General features: G+C 46.8%; 1 protein-coding gene across 2 annotated transcripts in view; it reads right to left on the bottom strand.

Moving 5' to 3' along the window:
• Positions 1-14,341, bottom strand: part of AK5 (adenylate kinase 5) — a 244,878-nt gene that overhangs the window by 44,386 nt on the left and 186,151 nt on the right. For both annotated transcript variants that reach the window (XM_053590959.1, XM_053590958.1), the window contains exons 9-10: positions 13,126-13,168; positions 9,668-9,712 (exon numbers count right to left, since the gene is read on the bottom strand). In XM_053590959.1, the coding sequence (XP_053446934.1) occupies positions 9,668-9,712; positions 13,126-13,168 (88 nt within the window). The remainder of the gene's footprint in view (positions 1-9,667; positions 9,713-13,125; positions 13,169-14,341) is intronic.

Here is a 14,341-nt window from a genome sequence, read left to right as displayed (position 1 = left end):
TGGTGTTCCCCTCCCACCCTGCTCAGAGGCCTCCTGGTCTCCCCTCCCACCCTGCCCTGGGGCCTCCTGGTGCTCCCTTCCCACCCTGCTCAGAGGCCTCCTGGTGCTCCCTTCCCACCCTGCCCTGGGGCCTCCTGGTGCTCCCCTCCCACCCTGCCCTGGGGCCTCCTGATCTTCCCCTCCCACCCTGCCCCAGAGGCCTCCTGGTCTCCCCTCCCACCCTGCCCAGAGGCCTCCTGGTGCTCCCCTCCCACCCTGCCCTGGGGCTTCCTGATGCTCCCTTCCCACCCTGCCCAGAGGCTTCCTGGTGCTGCACTCCCACCCTGCCCTGGGGCTTCCTGATGCTCCCTTCCCACCCTGCCCAGAGGCCTCCTGGTGCTCCCCTCCCACCCTGCCCCAGAGGCCTCCTGGTGGTCTCCTCCCACCCTGCCCCAGAGGCCTCCTGGTGCTCTCCTCCCACCCTGCCCAGAGGCCTCCTGGTGCTCCCCTACCACCCTGCCCTGGGGCCTCCTGGTGCTCTCCTCCCACCCTGTCCAGAGGCCTCCTGGTGCTCCCCTCCCACCCTGCCCCGAGGCCTCCTGGTGCTCCCCTCCCACCCTGCCCCGGGGCCTCCTGGTGCTCTCCTCCCACCCTGCCCTTTGGCCTCCTGGTGCTCCCCTCCCACCCTGCCCTGGGGCCTCCTGGTGCTCCCCTCCCACCCTGCCCAGGGGCCTCCTGATCTTCCCCTCCCACCCTGCCCCAGAGGCCTCCTAGTCGCCCCTCCCACCCCGCCCAGAGGCCTCCTGGTGCTCCCCTCCCACCCTGCTCAGAGGCCTCCTGGTCTCCCCTCCCACCCTGCCCTGGGGCCTCCTGGTGCTCTCCTCCCACCCTGCCCAGAGGCCTCCTGATGCTCCCCTCCCACCTTGCCCAGGGGCCTCCTGGTGCTCTCCCCCCTTCCTGCCCAGGGGCCTCCTGGTGCTCCCCTCCCACCCTGCCCAGGGGCCTCCTGGTGTTCCCCTCCCACTCTGCTCAGAGGCCTCCTGGTCTCCCCTCCCACCCTGCCCTGGGGCCTCCTGGTGCTCCCCTCCCACCCTGCTCAGAGGCCTCCTGGTGCTCCCTTCCCACCCTGCCCTGGGGCCTCCTGGTGCTCCCCTCCCACCCTGCCCTGGGGCCTCCTGATCTTCCCCTCCCACCCTGCCCCAGAGGCCTCCTGGTCTCCCCTCCCACCCTGCCCAGAGGCCTCCTGGTGCTCCCCTCCCACCCTGCTCAGAGGCCTCCTGGTCTCCCCTCCCACTCTGCCCTGGGGCCTCCTGGCGCTGTCCTCCCACCCTGCCCAGAGGCCTCCTGGTGCTCCCCTCCCACCCTGCCCAGGGGCCTCCTGGTGCTCTCCCCACTTCCTGCCCAGGGGCCTCCTGGTGTTCCCCTCCCACCCTGCTCAGAGGCCTCCTGGTGCTCCCTTCCCACCCTGCCCTGGGGCCTCCTGGTGCTCTCCTCCCACCCTGCCCAGAGGCCTCCTGGTGCTCCCCTCCCACCCTGCCCTGGGGCCTCCTGGTGCTCTCCTCCCACCCTGCCCAGAGGCCTCCTGGTGCTCCCCTCCCACCCTGCCCTGGGGCCTCCTGGTGCTCTCCTCCCACCCTGCCCAGAGGCCTCCTGGTGCTCCCCTCCCACCCTGCCCTGGGGCCTCCTGGTGCTCTCCTCCCACCCTGCCCAGAGGCCTCCTGGTGCTCCCCTCCCACCCTGCCCTGGGGCCTCCTGGTGCTCTCCTCCCACCCTGCCCAGAGGCCTCCTGGTGCTCCCCTCCCACCCTGCCCTGGGGCCTCCTGGTGCTCTCCTCCCACCCTGCTCAGAGGCCTCCTGGTGCTCTCCTCCCACCCTGCCCTGGGGCCTCCTGGTGCTCTCCTCCCACCCTGCCCTGGGGCCTCCTGGTGCTCCCCTCCCACCCTGCTCAGAGGCCTCCTGGTGCTCCCTTCCCACCCTGCCCTGGGGCCTCCTGGTGCTCTCTTCCCACCCTGCCCAGGGGCCTCCTGGTGCTCCCTTCCCACCCTGCCCCAGGGCCTCCTGGTCTCCCCTCCCACCCTGCCCCGAGGCCTCCTGGTGCTCCCCTCCCACCCTGCCCTGGGGCTTCCTGATGCTCCCTTCCCACCCTGCCCAGAGGCCTCCTGGTGCTCCCCTCCCACCCTGCCCTGAGGCTTCCTGATGCTCCCTTCCCACCCTTCCCTGGGGCCTCCTGGTGCTCTCCTCCCACCCTGCCCAGAGGCCTCCTGGTGCTCCCCTCCCACCCTGCCCAGGGGCCTCCTGGTGCTCTCCTCCCACCCTGCCCAGGGGCCTCGTGGTGCTCCCCTCCCTTCCTGCCCAGGGGCCTCCTGGTGCTCCCTCTCTGCCTTCTTTAGACAAGTGGTCAGGCTTTCCTTTCAGACGTCCCTGAGTGTAGAGAAACATTCAGAACTTTCCAGGCCTACAGTAGCCCAGAGAAACAGGGGTTTTCATGAGATGCATCCCTTTTCCCCTGACACCTTCCTTATATTGGTGAGATTTTTTCCTTTTTAAAGACAAGGGACAGCCATGCACAAGGTCCTTTCCCCCTTTAAGATCCCATAAATGGTAAATCTGGGTTTTGCTCTGTCCCGTATCCAATAACCCTATGTCCACCCCCAGGCAACCCCAGAGTGGTAGTTCTCAAACTGTAGTCCACAGATGGAGGGTGGGGGTGGGGGTGGTTATTGTCACTGTGGCACTAAGAGGCTGTTTGACTTTCACAGCAGGCAGAGGCACCGGCTGTAAACCTGAGGATGCCGGCAGTGTTACCGTCACTCTGCCGGGCTCCTCGTCGTACTCTCCACTGCCACATTCTTGCAGTAAAAAGAAGAAAACACTCATGTTACTTCAACATGCCCTTGATGAAGCAGTAAAAAAGATAAATTTCATTTCCTTTGGACCTTTAAGCACATATCCTTTTAATATTTTGTCTGACAAAATGGGAAATACCCGTAAGGAGCTTTAGCACACCCCTGCGTAAGGGTCTTCTTGAGAAAAAGCACTTGTGTGATGAGTTAGCTTGTTGCTTTTTAAATCAAACACTATTTCTACCTTCGGAAAGACCCTCTAACCCTATGGTTTTTCAGACTTGAGTACCTGGCAGACATTTTTCTGAAAATAAATAAAGCCTGTCACTTCAAAGAAAAAAAAACCACATTGGTGGCTTTTGTTGCCAGTGATAAAAGCCACGTTTTCAAGCTTCAGATCCACCACTTACTAGCAAATTATTTAGCCTTCTAATGTCTTACTCAGAAAGTCAGGATGCCAATAGTGCTGACTCCACAGAGTGGAGTGTTACAAGTGTTCAGGACATAACATCTCGCAGGGCTATACGCAGTGCCCAGCACGGTTAAGTGCTCAGTAAATGTTGGCCGCTGTTACAGCTACATTGAATTAAAATAATCATGTTTTTCATAGTTAATTTAAACAAATATGTGAGTCAATTCCCTCAAAAGTGTTCATGCTGAGCCCCAGTAGATCCTTTGAAAATTAATTAGTAGTCCTCTAATAATGGGGTAATGATGAAATGGGCTATAATTAAACAACAAAAGGTACTGAAATACTGTAGAACCTCTGTAAGCTGACCACCCAAGGGACTGTAACAAACTGATCGATATACGGAGGTGGTCACCATAAGGAACCAGGCCTACTGGACTGATACTTACACGTGGTGCATGTCTGGTCTATGAAAATTAGGTGGTCAGTTATGGAGGTTCTAATGTACTGAATTTTAAGTAAAATTCTCATTTCTCCAGTTTTCCTCAGGACTATTTAACTACTCTGCATTCATTAAAAATGCACACAATAATGTAAAATATTGTCAAAGTACCTTGCAAAGCTCTCTACTTAAAAACAGTTTATCACAGCACCCATGCCAACACACACAGTGCCACCTGTGTCCCTGACACGCTGAAACCTACGGCCTCTGAATAATGTCTTGATCACTGTGTCACTGACGTCACCCCTCACCTGCAAAGTCAGGTGTGTTTTCTAAGTAGGAGCACTTCCACCAGCCTCTGGATGTGAATCAGTGGATGTTTAGATGATGTCAGACTTTGGGCAGAGGCAGGAAATGAAAATGATGAAGGCAAAAAGAAGCCAACGTAGATAGGATAGTAGCAAGATAATAATAAGAGATTAAAAAATGTATCAGAAAAGGTTGTCAAAAACTGTAGGAGCCTGTTAATGGGACATGAGAGGCTCTTTAAAGGGATATTTTTACATTTTCCCCAGAACTTTCTATTTTCAGCAATGGTTGAGTCACAGTCTTGTATATCAGCACAGGTTCTTGTGTCTTGTGTGTGAACAACCAAAGGCCAGAGACGCCTTTTCATCCTTTTGATTCACTGGCCCTGCGCTGTGTGATCCTGACTCTGTCCTTTTAATGGTATTTCTCTATAAGCAGCAACTGAGCTGCTTTCTTCATGAACAAAAGGTAAGATTCATACAACATACAAAGGGTCGGCTAGGTCCATCCTTGCCACCTTCCCCTTTTGGTATGGATGGTCACGTTTCTTGAGCGTTTTTTCCCTTCAGCTGGTGGCCAGGGGGGTCACCTACGACTCCCACTCATAACGACTGTCTTACAAATGAGCAAGATACATCGCCAGCTCGCTGCTATTGCTTGTTCTTGGGGAGAAGGTGGCAGCTAGATGGAGAGAGGAGTGTCTGGTTAGGCTTATAATTAAGAAGAAAATCATCCTGCAAGAAACAGCCACAGCAGCAAGAACCTGCCTGGCAGTTCCAGCCCAGGAATTCCAATCGTTACTGGTTGTTATGGAAACAGGCCACACTGCTTCCTAACGAATTCATTGTTCCAACAAATATTTGCCCTTCCAGTCATTAAGGGGTACCCAAATGAGGGCTGCAGACACAAGGGCTGGTTGTTAGGGAGGACTTATCAGGGAGCTAGAACTTCAACCTGACCTCAGGGCATGATCAGATGGGGGAGACTGGCATTTCAAGTGGGGCAAGTTCAAGAGATAATAAAGATGAAGGTGGGGCTGGAGCCAGGACTAACTGGGGTATAGTGGGAAAGAAGAAAGACGCAGTAAAGCCAGACAGGAGAGAGCTTTGGAATCCAGTCTAACAACCTTCGACTTTTTTGTAGACAAAAAGGAGTGAAAAGAAACTTCAAAGCAGGGGAAGAGTGCTTTAGGAATATCCATTTTGTTTTAAAGACGAACAGTGACAAAAATTGTTTTATCACAAGGGCACTTACACTAGAATGTTTATTGCAGCTCAATCCACCATCTCCAAGATGTGGAATCAACCCAAGCGCCTATGAATGGTTTAACAAACTGTGGTATATGTATACTGTGGCGTATTACTCGGCTGTAAGAAAACATGGAGGCTACACTTCTTTTGTGTTTACCTAGATGGAGTTGAAACACATTCTCTCTTTTTTTTTTATTTTGAAAAGTATATTTATTTCAGGTTAATGTCAGGGTTCAAACAACTAGGTCAAAATATTTGATTTTGTTAGATAGAGTCCCTCTTGTGGTTATGACCCACACACAAAAGGTGAGCCCAACCCTCCCTCGCCCCCTCCCCCTGTGCCCATTCAGAGAGAGCACCCCAACTCCTTTCCTCTTCCCCTCCCCCCAAATTGAACTGAAATGAGTTTTTCTCCTATGTGGGCATGTATTAGATCGTCTGCTGGCTTCATATTAGTATTGAGTACATTGGATAATGGCTTTACTCTCAGTAAAGTATCACAAGTATGTGGGAAAAAGTATCCAATGTATTCAATGCACAGAAAAGAAAAACACAAGTACAGCCTGTGGGCGGGCGGTTGACTGGTGGGATCTCACTAATGTGCACAATGTGAGGGTGTTCAACATGACCCCGGGTGAAGCGCTCAAGTGTAAAGTGAACGTTACCCTCAGAAATGAAAACAATGCAACCTAAACATTTTGTACCCTCATATCAATCTGAAATTAAAGAAACAAAAGCAGTGAAGATGTCAGTCTAGGATCTGGTTAATACTACAGCCCCAATGTACTTTTACTAGAAGCCAAAACAACACTGCAGTAAATAAAAAATCAGTCACCTTCTCACACTGACAGAACTACACTTTTTCCACTGAAATCAATTAACTTTTGTTTACTTCAAACTCATCAAAACAGCTATGGTTGTGTCTATGACATCCGGAGTATTTTTATAAGCTTCAAATTGACCTGCAATAATTCAGTCGCAAAATAACATTCTGCCATCTGTCAAGGAAGGATTGAATTAAGGCCTTTACTTTCAGAGCCCAGTAAGAACTCGGGATGAAGAGCAATCACTTCCCCTTGTATCATGGTGGGTTTGTGCTTTCTGCTGCCCAAACTGTAAGCTGAAATCTCTTCTACTAGAGTAGTGACCGGTCAGTAGGTTGAACTATAGGAGGGTTTGGTTAAGAAAAACCTTTTGCTCAGGTCAATGGTTTCCAGAGTGTGGTCTGTGGACACGTTGGGGTGTCAAGCTTTGTTTGACAACAGAGATTTCATATTGTGCTATTTGACCTCCTGAAGGGCACAGGACTTACTTAGTACCAGGTGAGCTGAGGTCTTTAGTTATGCCTAGACAAACGGAAGTGATGTTTGAAAATACATTTCAAAATTCAGCTGAATGCTAAAGGATGCATAAATCTGAAATAACATTACTGCTAGACACAGCAACAACCTGCACAAAAACTACTACACTATTTTTAGAAGTTTTTTTGACCATAGTATTAAAGACACAGATTTCTATGTAAAAATAAAGGGCTTCTACTTTGAATTCCTAGATCTCAAGTTTAAAGGATCTCCCTCATTTTCCTAATTTGGCTTCTAACATAAAAGCTAAATTGAAAATATAAGATTATGTATGGTCTGCATGCAAGAAAATGGATTAAAATTTATGAGGACTGACGTCAGGAGTTTGAGAGCAGCCTGAGCAAGAGCAAGCCTTCATCTCTACTAAGAAAAAAAATTAGTTGGGTGTGGTGGTGTATGCCTGTACTCACAGCTACTTGGGAGGCTGAGGCAGGAGGATCGCTTGAGCCAGCCTGAGCAACAGGCTCTGTCCCCAACTTGCAAAAAATTATGCGGAAAGGGGAATATCTGTAGCACAACTGATTTTCCTTTGAAAGAAATTATGACGTTGAGTTTTTCCTCAGTAAGGGATATAAGTAATGCAGCTTTGCTTTCTAAAAAGAATGCAAAGTAAGTGTGGGAAGAGTTCATCTAGTTCTCAAGGTTACGGTCAACAAGAGGCAAGCAGAGAGGCAGGATGAAGGTCGGTCTCCAGAATTCTCTTGAATTCCAAGCTGTTCTCTCTGCCTCCTCTCACCTCCATTAATCCCTCCATTGGCCCCATCTGTCCTTTTAGTGCTCTGATGAATATTAGGGAACCCCTTCCTGATCACACCCTTTCTAAAGTAATCACCCACTTTTTTTTTTATTGTTGGGGAGTCATTGAGGGTACAATAAGCCAGGTTACATTGATTGCAATTGTTAGGTAATGTCCCTCTTGCAATCATGTCTTGCCCCCATAAGTAATCACCCACCTTTACCCCAAACATTTGACCCAGCTTGTTCCCTGGTTCTGCTCTTTCCTTCCTTCCTAATATTCCTAAAGATTTGAGATATATTTATTACCCTTGTCATCTAAGATGGAAGCTCTGTGAATCCTGCTCACTGCCCAGCATGGGTCCAGTATTCAGTAAGTTTTTGTCAGACAGCTGAACCCGAGAGACAGTTTGATTTCAGGCTAACAATCAACACAGCGGACTGGTGGAAGAGGGGAGACCTTGGAATAAGGAACTACAGCGACGACCCTGCTCCCCTCCCTGCCACCTGTTGGCTGAATGACCTTGATCACACCTCTTAACTTCCTTGGGCTTCAGTTTCCTCATCTTACTTTGTTTGTTTGTTTGTTTGTTTTTGTAGAGACAGAGTCTCACTGTACCGCCCTCGGGTAGAGTGCCGTGGCGTCACACGGCTCACAGCAACCTCTAACTCTTGGGCTTATGTGATTCTCCTGCCTCAGCCTCCCGAGCAGCTGGGACTACAGGCGCCCGCCACAACGCCTGGCCATTTTTCTGTTGCAGTTTGGCCAGGGCTGGGTCCGAACCCGCCACCCTCGGCATATGGGGCCAGCGCCCTACTCACTGAGCCACAGGCGCCGCCCCCAGTTTCCTCATCTTACAATGACAGAAATTGACTCAGAGATTTCCACGGAAGCGTCCTGATTTAGTATGCAAAATTCTAAGTTTATCTGATTATATATTTCTATGGTGTTGACAAACATTTTTTCCCCACTTATTGACAAAGTACAGACCTTTTCATTATTCCTGAAAATAAATATTTTCTGGAAAATGTATAGGTAGATGTATTAACTTTTTGATATATTTGGATGATTAGAAGAAAAAGCAGTTAAGTTTTAGGAGGTGCTCTAATAATACTTGTGCTTTGTGGTGAAGTTTATTTTGTCTCTCTCTTTTTTTTTTTTTTTTTAAGAAAAGGTCTCTTTCGGCCACCTGAGCTAGAGTGCAGAGGCATCATCACATCTCGCTGCAACCTCAAACTCCCTGGCACAAGGAATCCTCCCACTTCAGCCTCCTGAGTAACTGGGACTACAGACGCGTGCCACCACGCTCAGCTTATTTTTCTGTTTTTTTGTACAGATGGGATCTCACTGTGTTTCTCAGGCTGCCTTTGGTGCATTTTAAACTGCTGCACAACTGGTTCCTTTTATTTCCATGAGGAAAACGGAAAGTCCAGCTCCCCCACTCATTAGCTATGTGATCTTGGACAAGTTCCTTAACCTTCCAGAGTCTTAGTTTCCTGGCCTGTGTAATAGACATGTAATAGGGAGAGACCACCAACCTGGTGCAACCAGGATTGAATGAGGTGCCCCAGAGCACGGTAGGTACTCAGGAAATGTTGGCAAATGCCAAATGCATCTTACCCTAAAGTTATCAGTGAGTTCACTGTACTGGAGCAAAGAACCAATGAGACTGTTTTTCCCGTTAGCCATGTTGAATATAGGGTACGGTGTAATTGGGCATGTGGCCACTGATGCATCCAGTTTGGGTAGGAAGGGGTCAGTGTTCAAATAGAAAAGGTGTGTGTTAAATTTTAACAGACGGCATCTTCTTACCCTTATGAAGTACTTTGTTACTGTAGAGCTGAACTTAGAAGTTTGACATTCCTTAGAGTCCTTTCTTTTTTTTTTGAGACAGAGTCTCACTATGTTGCCCTGGGTAGACTGCCATGGTGTCACAGCTCACAGCAACCTCAAACTCTTGGGCTTAAGCAATTCTCTTGCCTCAGCCTCCCAAGTAGCTATGACTATAGGCACCCACCACAACGCCTGGCAATTTTTTTTTGTTGCAGTTGTCATTGCCAGGTTCAAACCCTCCAGCCCAGGTGAATGTAGCTGGCACCCTAACTCTGGAAGGGCTACGGGTGCTGAGCTGAGTCCTACTTTTTTATGCTGAAAAGATAATCCAAAAGCAATACAGAGCTGCATGAATGACAGTGACAATTTGGAAAGCTCAGGGGTGTTATTCTGAATAAAAAGGTGATAAGACTTTAAGACAGGGTCAGAAATGAATAACTTTTTTTTTGCTACCAAGTTCTTACTATTAGCGATTGTATTAGAAAATGTGAGGGCTGTTACTTACCAATCATGAAAATAATTTTGCACTTCTTCAAATCTTCCATGAAGCCTTTAAAGGAAAAAGAACTTCAGTTATTGGCAAGAAATAGTGTAGTAAAACCCTGGTTTTACTCATGTTATGTAAAACCCCAAATCCTGAAGTTTTATTTGGTAAAAATCTTGAAGTTGAGTAAGTTGAATTAATAGGTTATAATAGTCAAGTGATGACCATTTCATTTTATATATTTTCATTTTAACATACATTATCAATTTTAGGTGCTAAAACTGATGTCACTAATTAGCATGCTTCACAAAGAAAGCTAATTTAAAAAAATGACTTCTGAATCTTCGTAAAAATTTCAGTTTGGTGTTAGTTTGCATTTTTAAACATTTGCTATGATTTTTTTTTTTTTTTTGAGATAGAGTCTCACTTATTAACCCTTAGTAGAGTGCTGTGGTGTCACAGCTCACAGAAACCTCCAAATCCTTAGGTGATTCTCTTGCCTCAGCCTCCCGATTAGCTGGGATTACAGGTGCCCACCACGATGCCCGACTATTTTTTGTTGCAATTTGGCCAGGGCTGGGTTTGAACCCACCACCCTCTGTATATGGGGCCGGCGCCTTACCCCCTGAGCCACAGGCACAACCCGCTAAGATGACTTTTAATAAAGAGGGCTTAAAACCATAAGTAGAGTATCTGAAAAACAATATTTAAAAAAGCAGTTTCTGGGGCGGCGCCTGTGGCTCAGTCGGTAGGGCGCCGGCCCCATATGCCGAGGGTGGCGGGTTCAAGCACGGCCCCGGCCAAACTGCAACCAAAAAATAGCTGGGCATTGTGGCGGGCGCCTGTAGTCCCAGCTGCTCAGGAGGCTGAGGCAAGAGAATCGCTTGGGCCCAGGAGTTGGAGGTTGCTGTGAGCTGTGTGAGGCCATGGTACTCTACTGAGGGCCATGGGGTGAGACTCTGTCTCTACAAAAAAAAAAAAAAAAAAGCAGTTTCTATTTATAGCAAATAATGTTATTTTCCATTTAATGTAATGGTATACAATTTTCTATCAGAACAAATGTGTTTAATTAACAACACTTCATATTTTATATAGATGATAGCTACTTTTGAAAGCTAGATTATTATTCTGACAGTTATAAAACTTATATTTAGTAAGATTGGGGTGGTTCATTCTTATACACAATCCCTACAAAAAATGTGTTTTGTAGGAATCCACAGTTAGCTTAGTGAAAGCCTTAACTTTACCAGAGAGATGAGAGAGAGAGAGATGGAGAGAGAGAGAGATGGAGAGAGAGAGAGATGGAGAGAGAGAGAGATGGAGAGAGAGAGAGAGGAGAAAGAGAGAGATGGAGAGAGAGAGAGATGGAGAGAGAGAGAGATGGAGAGAGAGAGAGATGGAGAGAGAGAGAGATGGAGAGAGAGAGAGAGATGGAGAGAGAGAGAGATGGAGAGAGAGAGAGATGGAGAGAGAGAGAGAGGAGAGAGAGAGAAGTGAAGGGAATAGCCATGGGAATAAGGTTGGGGGCAGAGAGGGGAGAGAGAGTTGGAAGCAGAGGAAAGAAGTGAGTTTGAAATCTTTGCAACCACATGTTTTTCACAGCCAAGGATGAATTTTTTATTCTTTTAAATAAAATCTAATTTCTTTACAGAATAGCCCATGATGACTGGAAAAATCCTATGTTGTCTGGAGTTTTCCATTAAAGACACGCTGGTGTTACTAACACATGAGACCAGGTAGTCATCTCATGTTCTCCGGGATGTGAGTTTACTTTTATGAACCTGAGCAACTCTGAATCTATTTACAGTCCAGGAAAATGGTCATGGTTGTTATTGTTCTTTTTTTTTTTTTTTTTCTTTTTTGGTATGGTTGTATCCGATTTCTATTTTAAAAATACACAGAGTTATTTTTAAATTGTTAATGATATATTCATATAATGTAGCCATTAGGATTAATCTTATAGAGTTTTTTGTTGGTTTTCTTTTGAGACAGAGTCTCACTCTGTTGCCAGGCCTCGAGTGCCATGGCGTCACTAGGAAATTCACAGTAACATCAAACTCCTGGGCTCAGGTGATCTGCTTACCTCAGCTTCCCAAGTAGTTGGGACTACAGGTGCCCACCACAACACCCGGCTAGTTTTTCTATTTTTAGCAGAGATGGGGTCTTACTCTTGCTCAGGCTGGTCTTGAGCTCCTGAGCTCAAGCAATGCACCTGCCTCAGCCTCCCAAAGTGCTAGGATTACAGTGTGAACCACCATGCCTAGGCAAAGAGTATAGAGTTTTTAATGACATGAGAACATGCTTATGTTACATGTATTAAAAATTGGGAGATAATACTTGCATATACACATGTATCCTCAATTACATAAAATGTATATTTAGGCAACACACTGGTAGGCAATATGCTAAAATATTGACTATGATAGTTCAAAAGGTCGCAAGGTTTTAAATGACTCTTATTTTCTACCTTAAAAACATTTCTCTAGTGAGTATCTGTTCATTTTACAGTCATAAGAAAAGAACACTGTATTAGGCAATCAATCATCCCTTATCCATTTTTGAGACTGAGTTGATTATTTGCACTTAGCTAAGTGACAGCTAAGTTATAGCTCACATTTTTGTGCCTCTGTCCATGAATCACCATGATGTCATTTGGTGACTGTTATTTTCACATATTGCTATTGCCATTAGCATCAAATGACACTTTATCTACCACCTCATGCTCATGGAGCAGTGCAGGATGAGAGCCGGGGATGTTTAAGAAGACAAATCACTTCCTTGCTTGTGTTCAGTCAATATTATAAACATGTTCCTATGAACTGTATCCTAACAACTTTTACCACCAGTGGACATGTTAGAAGGTATTTTACCTAGACAATCATCAACCTTATCTTTTTTGGACACTCTTAAATTCACATAATTTTATCTATTTTCAGTTACACGTATAGGTAATTATGGGGCGTGTTTTTAAGTTTTTCTAGACTTTTAATATGACAAAAATTACAAACTCGTATAACCTTGGTGTGGGTTACATTGGGCCCCACGGTGCGGTGCAGGATAGTAAATACTACTCAGGAAGAAGAGTTTCCTGTTCCAATTAAGCTGGAAGAGTTGAATTAAAGTTAGAAGCTTCTGCACTGAAGGGCTCGTGGGAGCCTTGCTGTGGTAATATTAACATATATGTGAATCTTCCAATGGGATTGAATGTTAAGCGTTTCCCAAACGTATTTGACCAGAGCCTCTTTTCACTGAGCATCTTGGGAGTCACATTCTCTGGGCAGCTAGGAGACACAGCCCTTTGGTTTTTTGCATGGACCGGGGGGAGAGATTTAACGAGCCCACTGCTAGTCACACTCCCTGGCTAAGGGAAAAGTACATGCTGTTGGTATTTTATTGCCTATCAGCCGGCATTTAGTAAGGAAGTCGTGTTCAAAGGTACTAACACAAAAAGTCTGGTCTGATCAGTAAGAGAAACTCACCTCCCAGGGTATCCTCTCCAAATACACTTAAGTGGTCATCACCCTGTTAAAGGACACCACAGTATTAGATGACAGTCATATCAGGTACAGCGCTAAACTCCTGGCCAACATTAACATGCGTAAACTTCCAAACAGTTCTAAGATGGACGGTATTTTACAGAAGAAGAAACAGAATTCCAGAAGTTGCTGAAGGGCACACCGTAGTGTGAGACAGAGCTCAGGTGTAAACATGGGCTGTCTGTCCCGGGCATCCACAGTCTTTTTAACCAGTACAGGAGCCAGCCTTGTCTTCTGGGGCTTCTATGCCCAGAAAAGCCCACTTCGGGGGGACAAAGCCCTGCAGGGCTGGCAGCTTACTGACAGGTGTGGCCACAGCTGTTTTGAGAATAACTCTGTAATTTAAACTAAGCTTGGCAACCTTTTTCTGTAAAGGGCCAGACAGTATGTTCAGGATCGTGAGCCACGTGGTCCCTGCCACACCTCGTTACCCACTCACGGCCACAGCTTGCCAATGCCTGGATCAACGCACAAGACAAGGAAAGCTCGAGTGACCAGCTTGATGGATGCCTGCCACTCGGATTTTCATTTTTTAAATTTATTTTTTATTTTTAACTTTATTTTTATGGTTAACACTATTACAGATAGAACAGCTGCAAGCATATTAATAACCCAAAAACCTGTGCACAGAAACAAGAGGAAGAAAATTTATCAGGATGTCAACCACAGTCTTTGGATGGTGAGAACATGGGTGAGTCTCCTGCATTTCTGTAACTTCAAAGTTTCCATCATAAACACATACTTCATATCTTCGTAGATAATGGAAATACCAAAACACTATCATGATGAAGACCTTTCCAAGAAACGGAGATAAAATCACTGCTAATCCCACAAACACATTGTTTCTTAATTTTTTCCCGTCTTTCTTCCCATCTTTGACACTTGTGCAGATTTATAATTAACACCCTGACAATCACAGACTGGAGCCCAGATCGAGATGTCACTAACAGCAGTTGTTGGGTGTGGGGAATATGGGTGAGTTTTTTCATTTTATTTTTTTAATCAAACAGATACTCTATTCCTTACACAGTAGTCCATGGTGGTTGGAAAAAAATTCAGAAAAAATTTTGTAAAAAGGCCTTTGGTGAGGCTTCTTCCTCCTTCCCTATGTCTTCATCTATATTGTTTTCTAATCCCTTATCACTAACAGAAATTTCTT

The sequence above is a fragment of the Nycticebus coucang genome, chromosome 5, assembly GCF_027406575.1.
Source record: "Nycticebus coucang isolate mNycCou1 chromosome 5, mNycCou1.pri, whole genome shotgun sequence".
Taxonomy (NCBI): Eukaryota; Metazoa; Chordata; class Mammalia; order Primates; family Lorisidae; genus Nycticebus; species Nycticebus coucang.
Note: the sequence above shows the minus strand (reverse complement) of the source record. Positions and strands in the feature narration are given on the sequence as shown.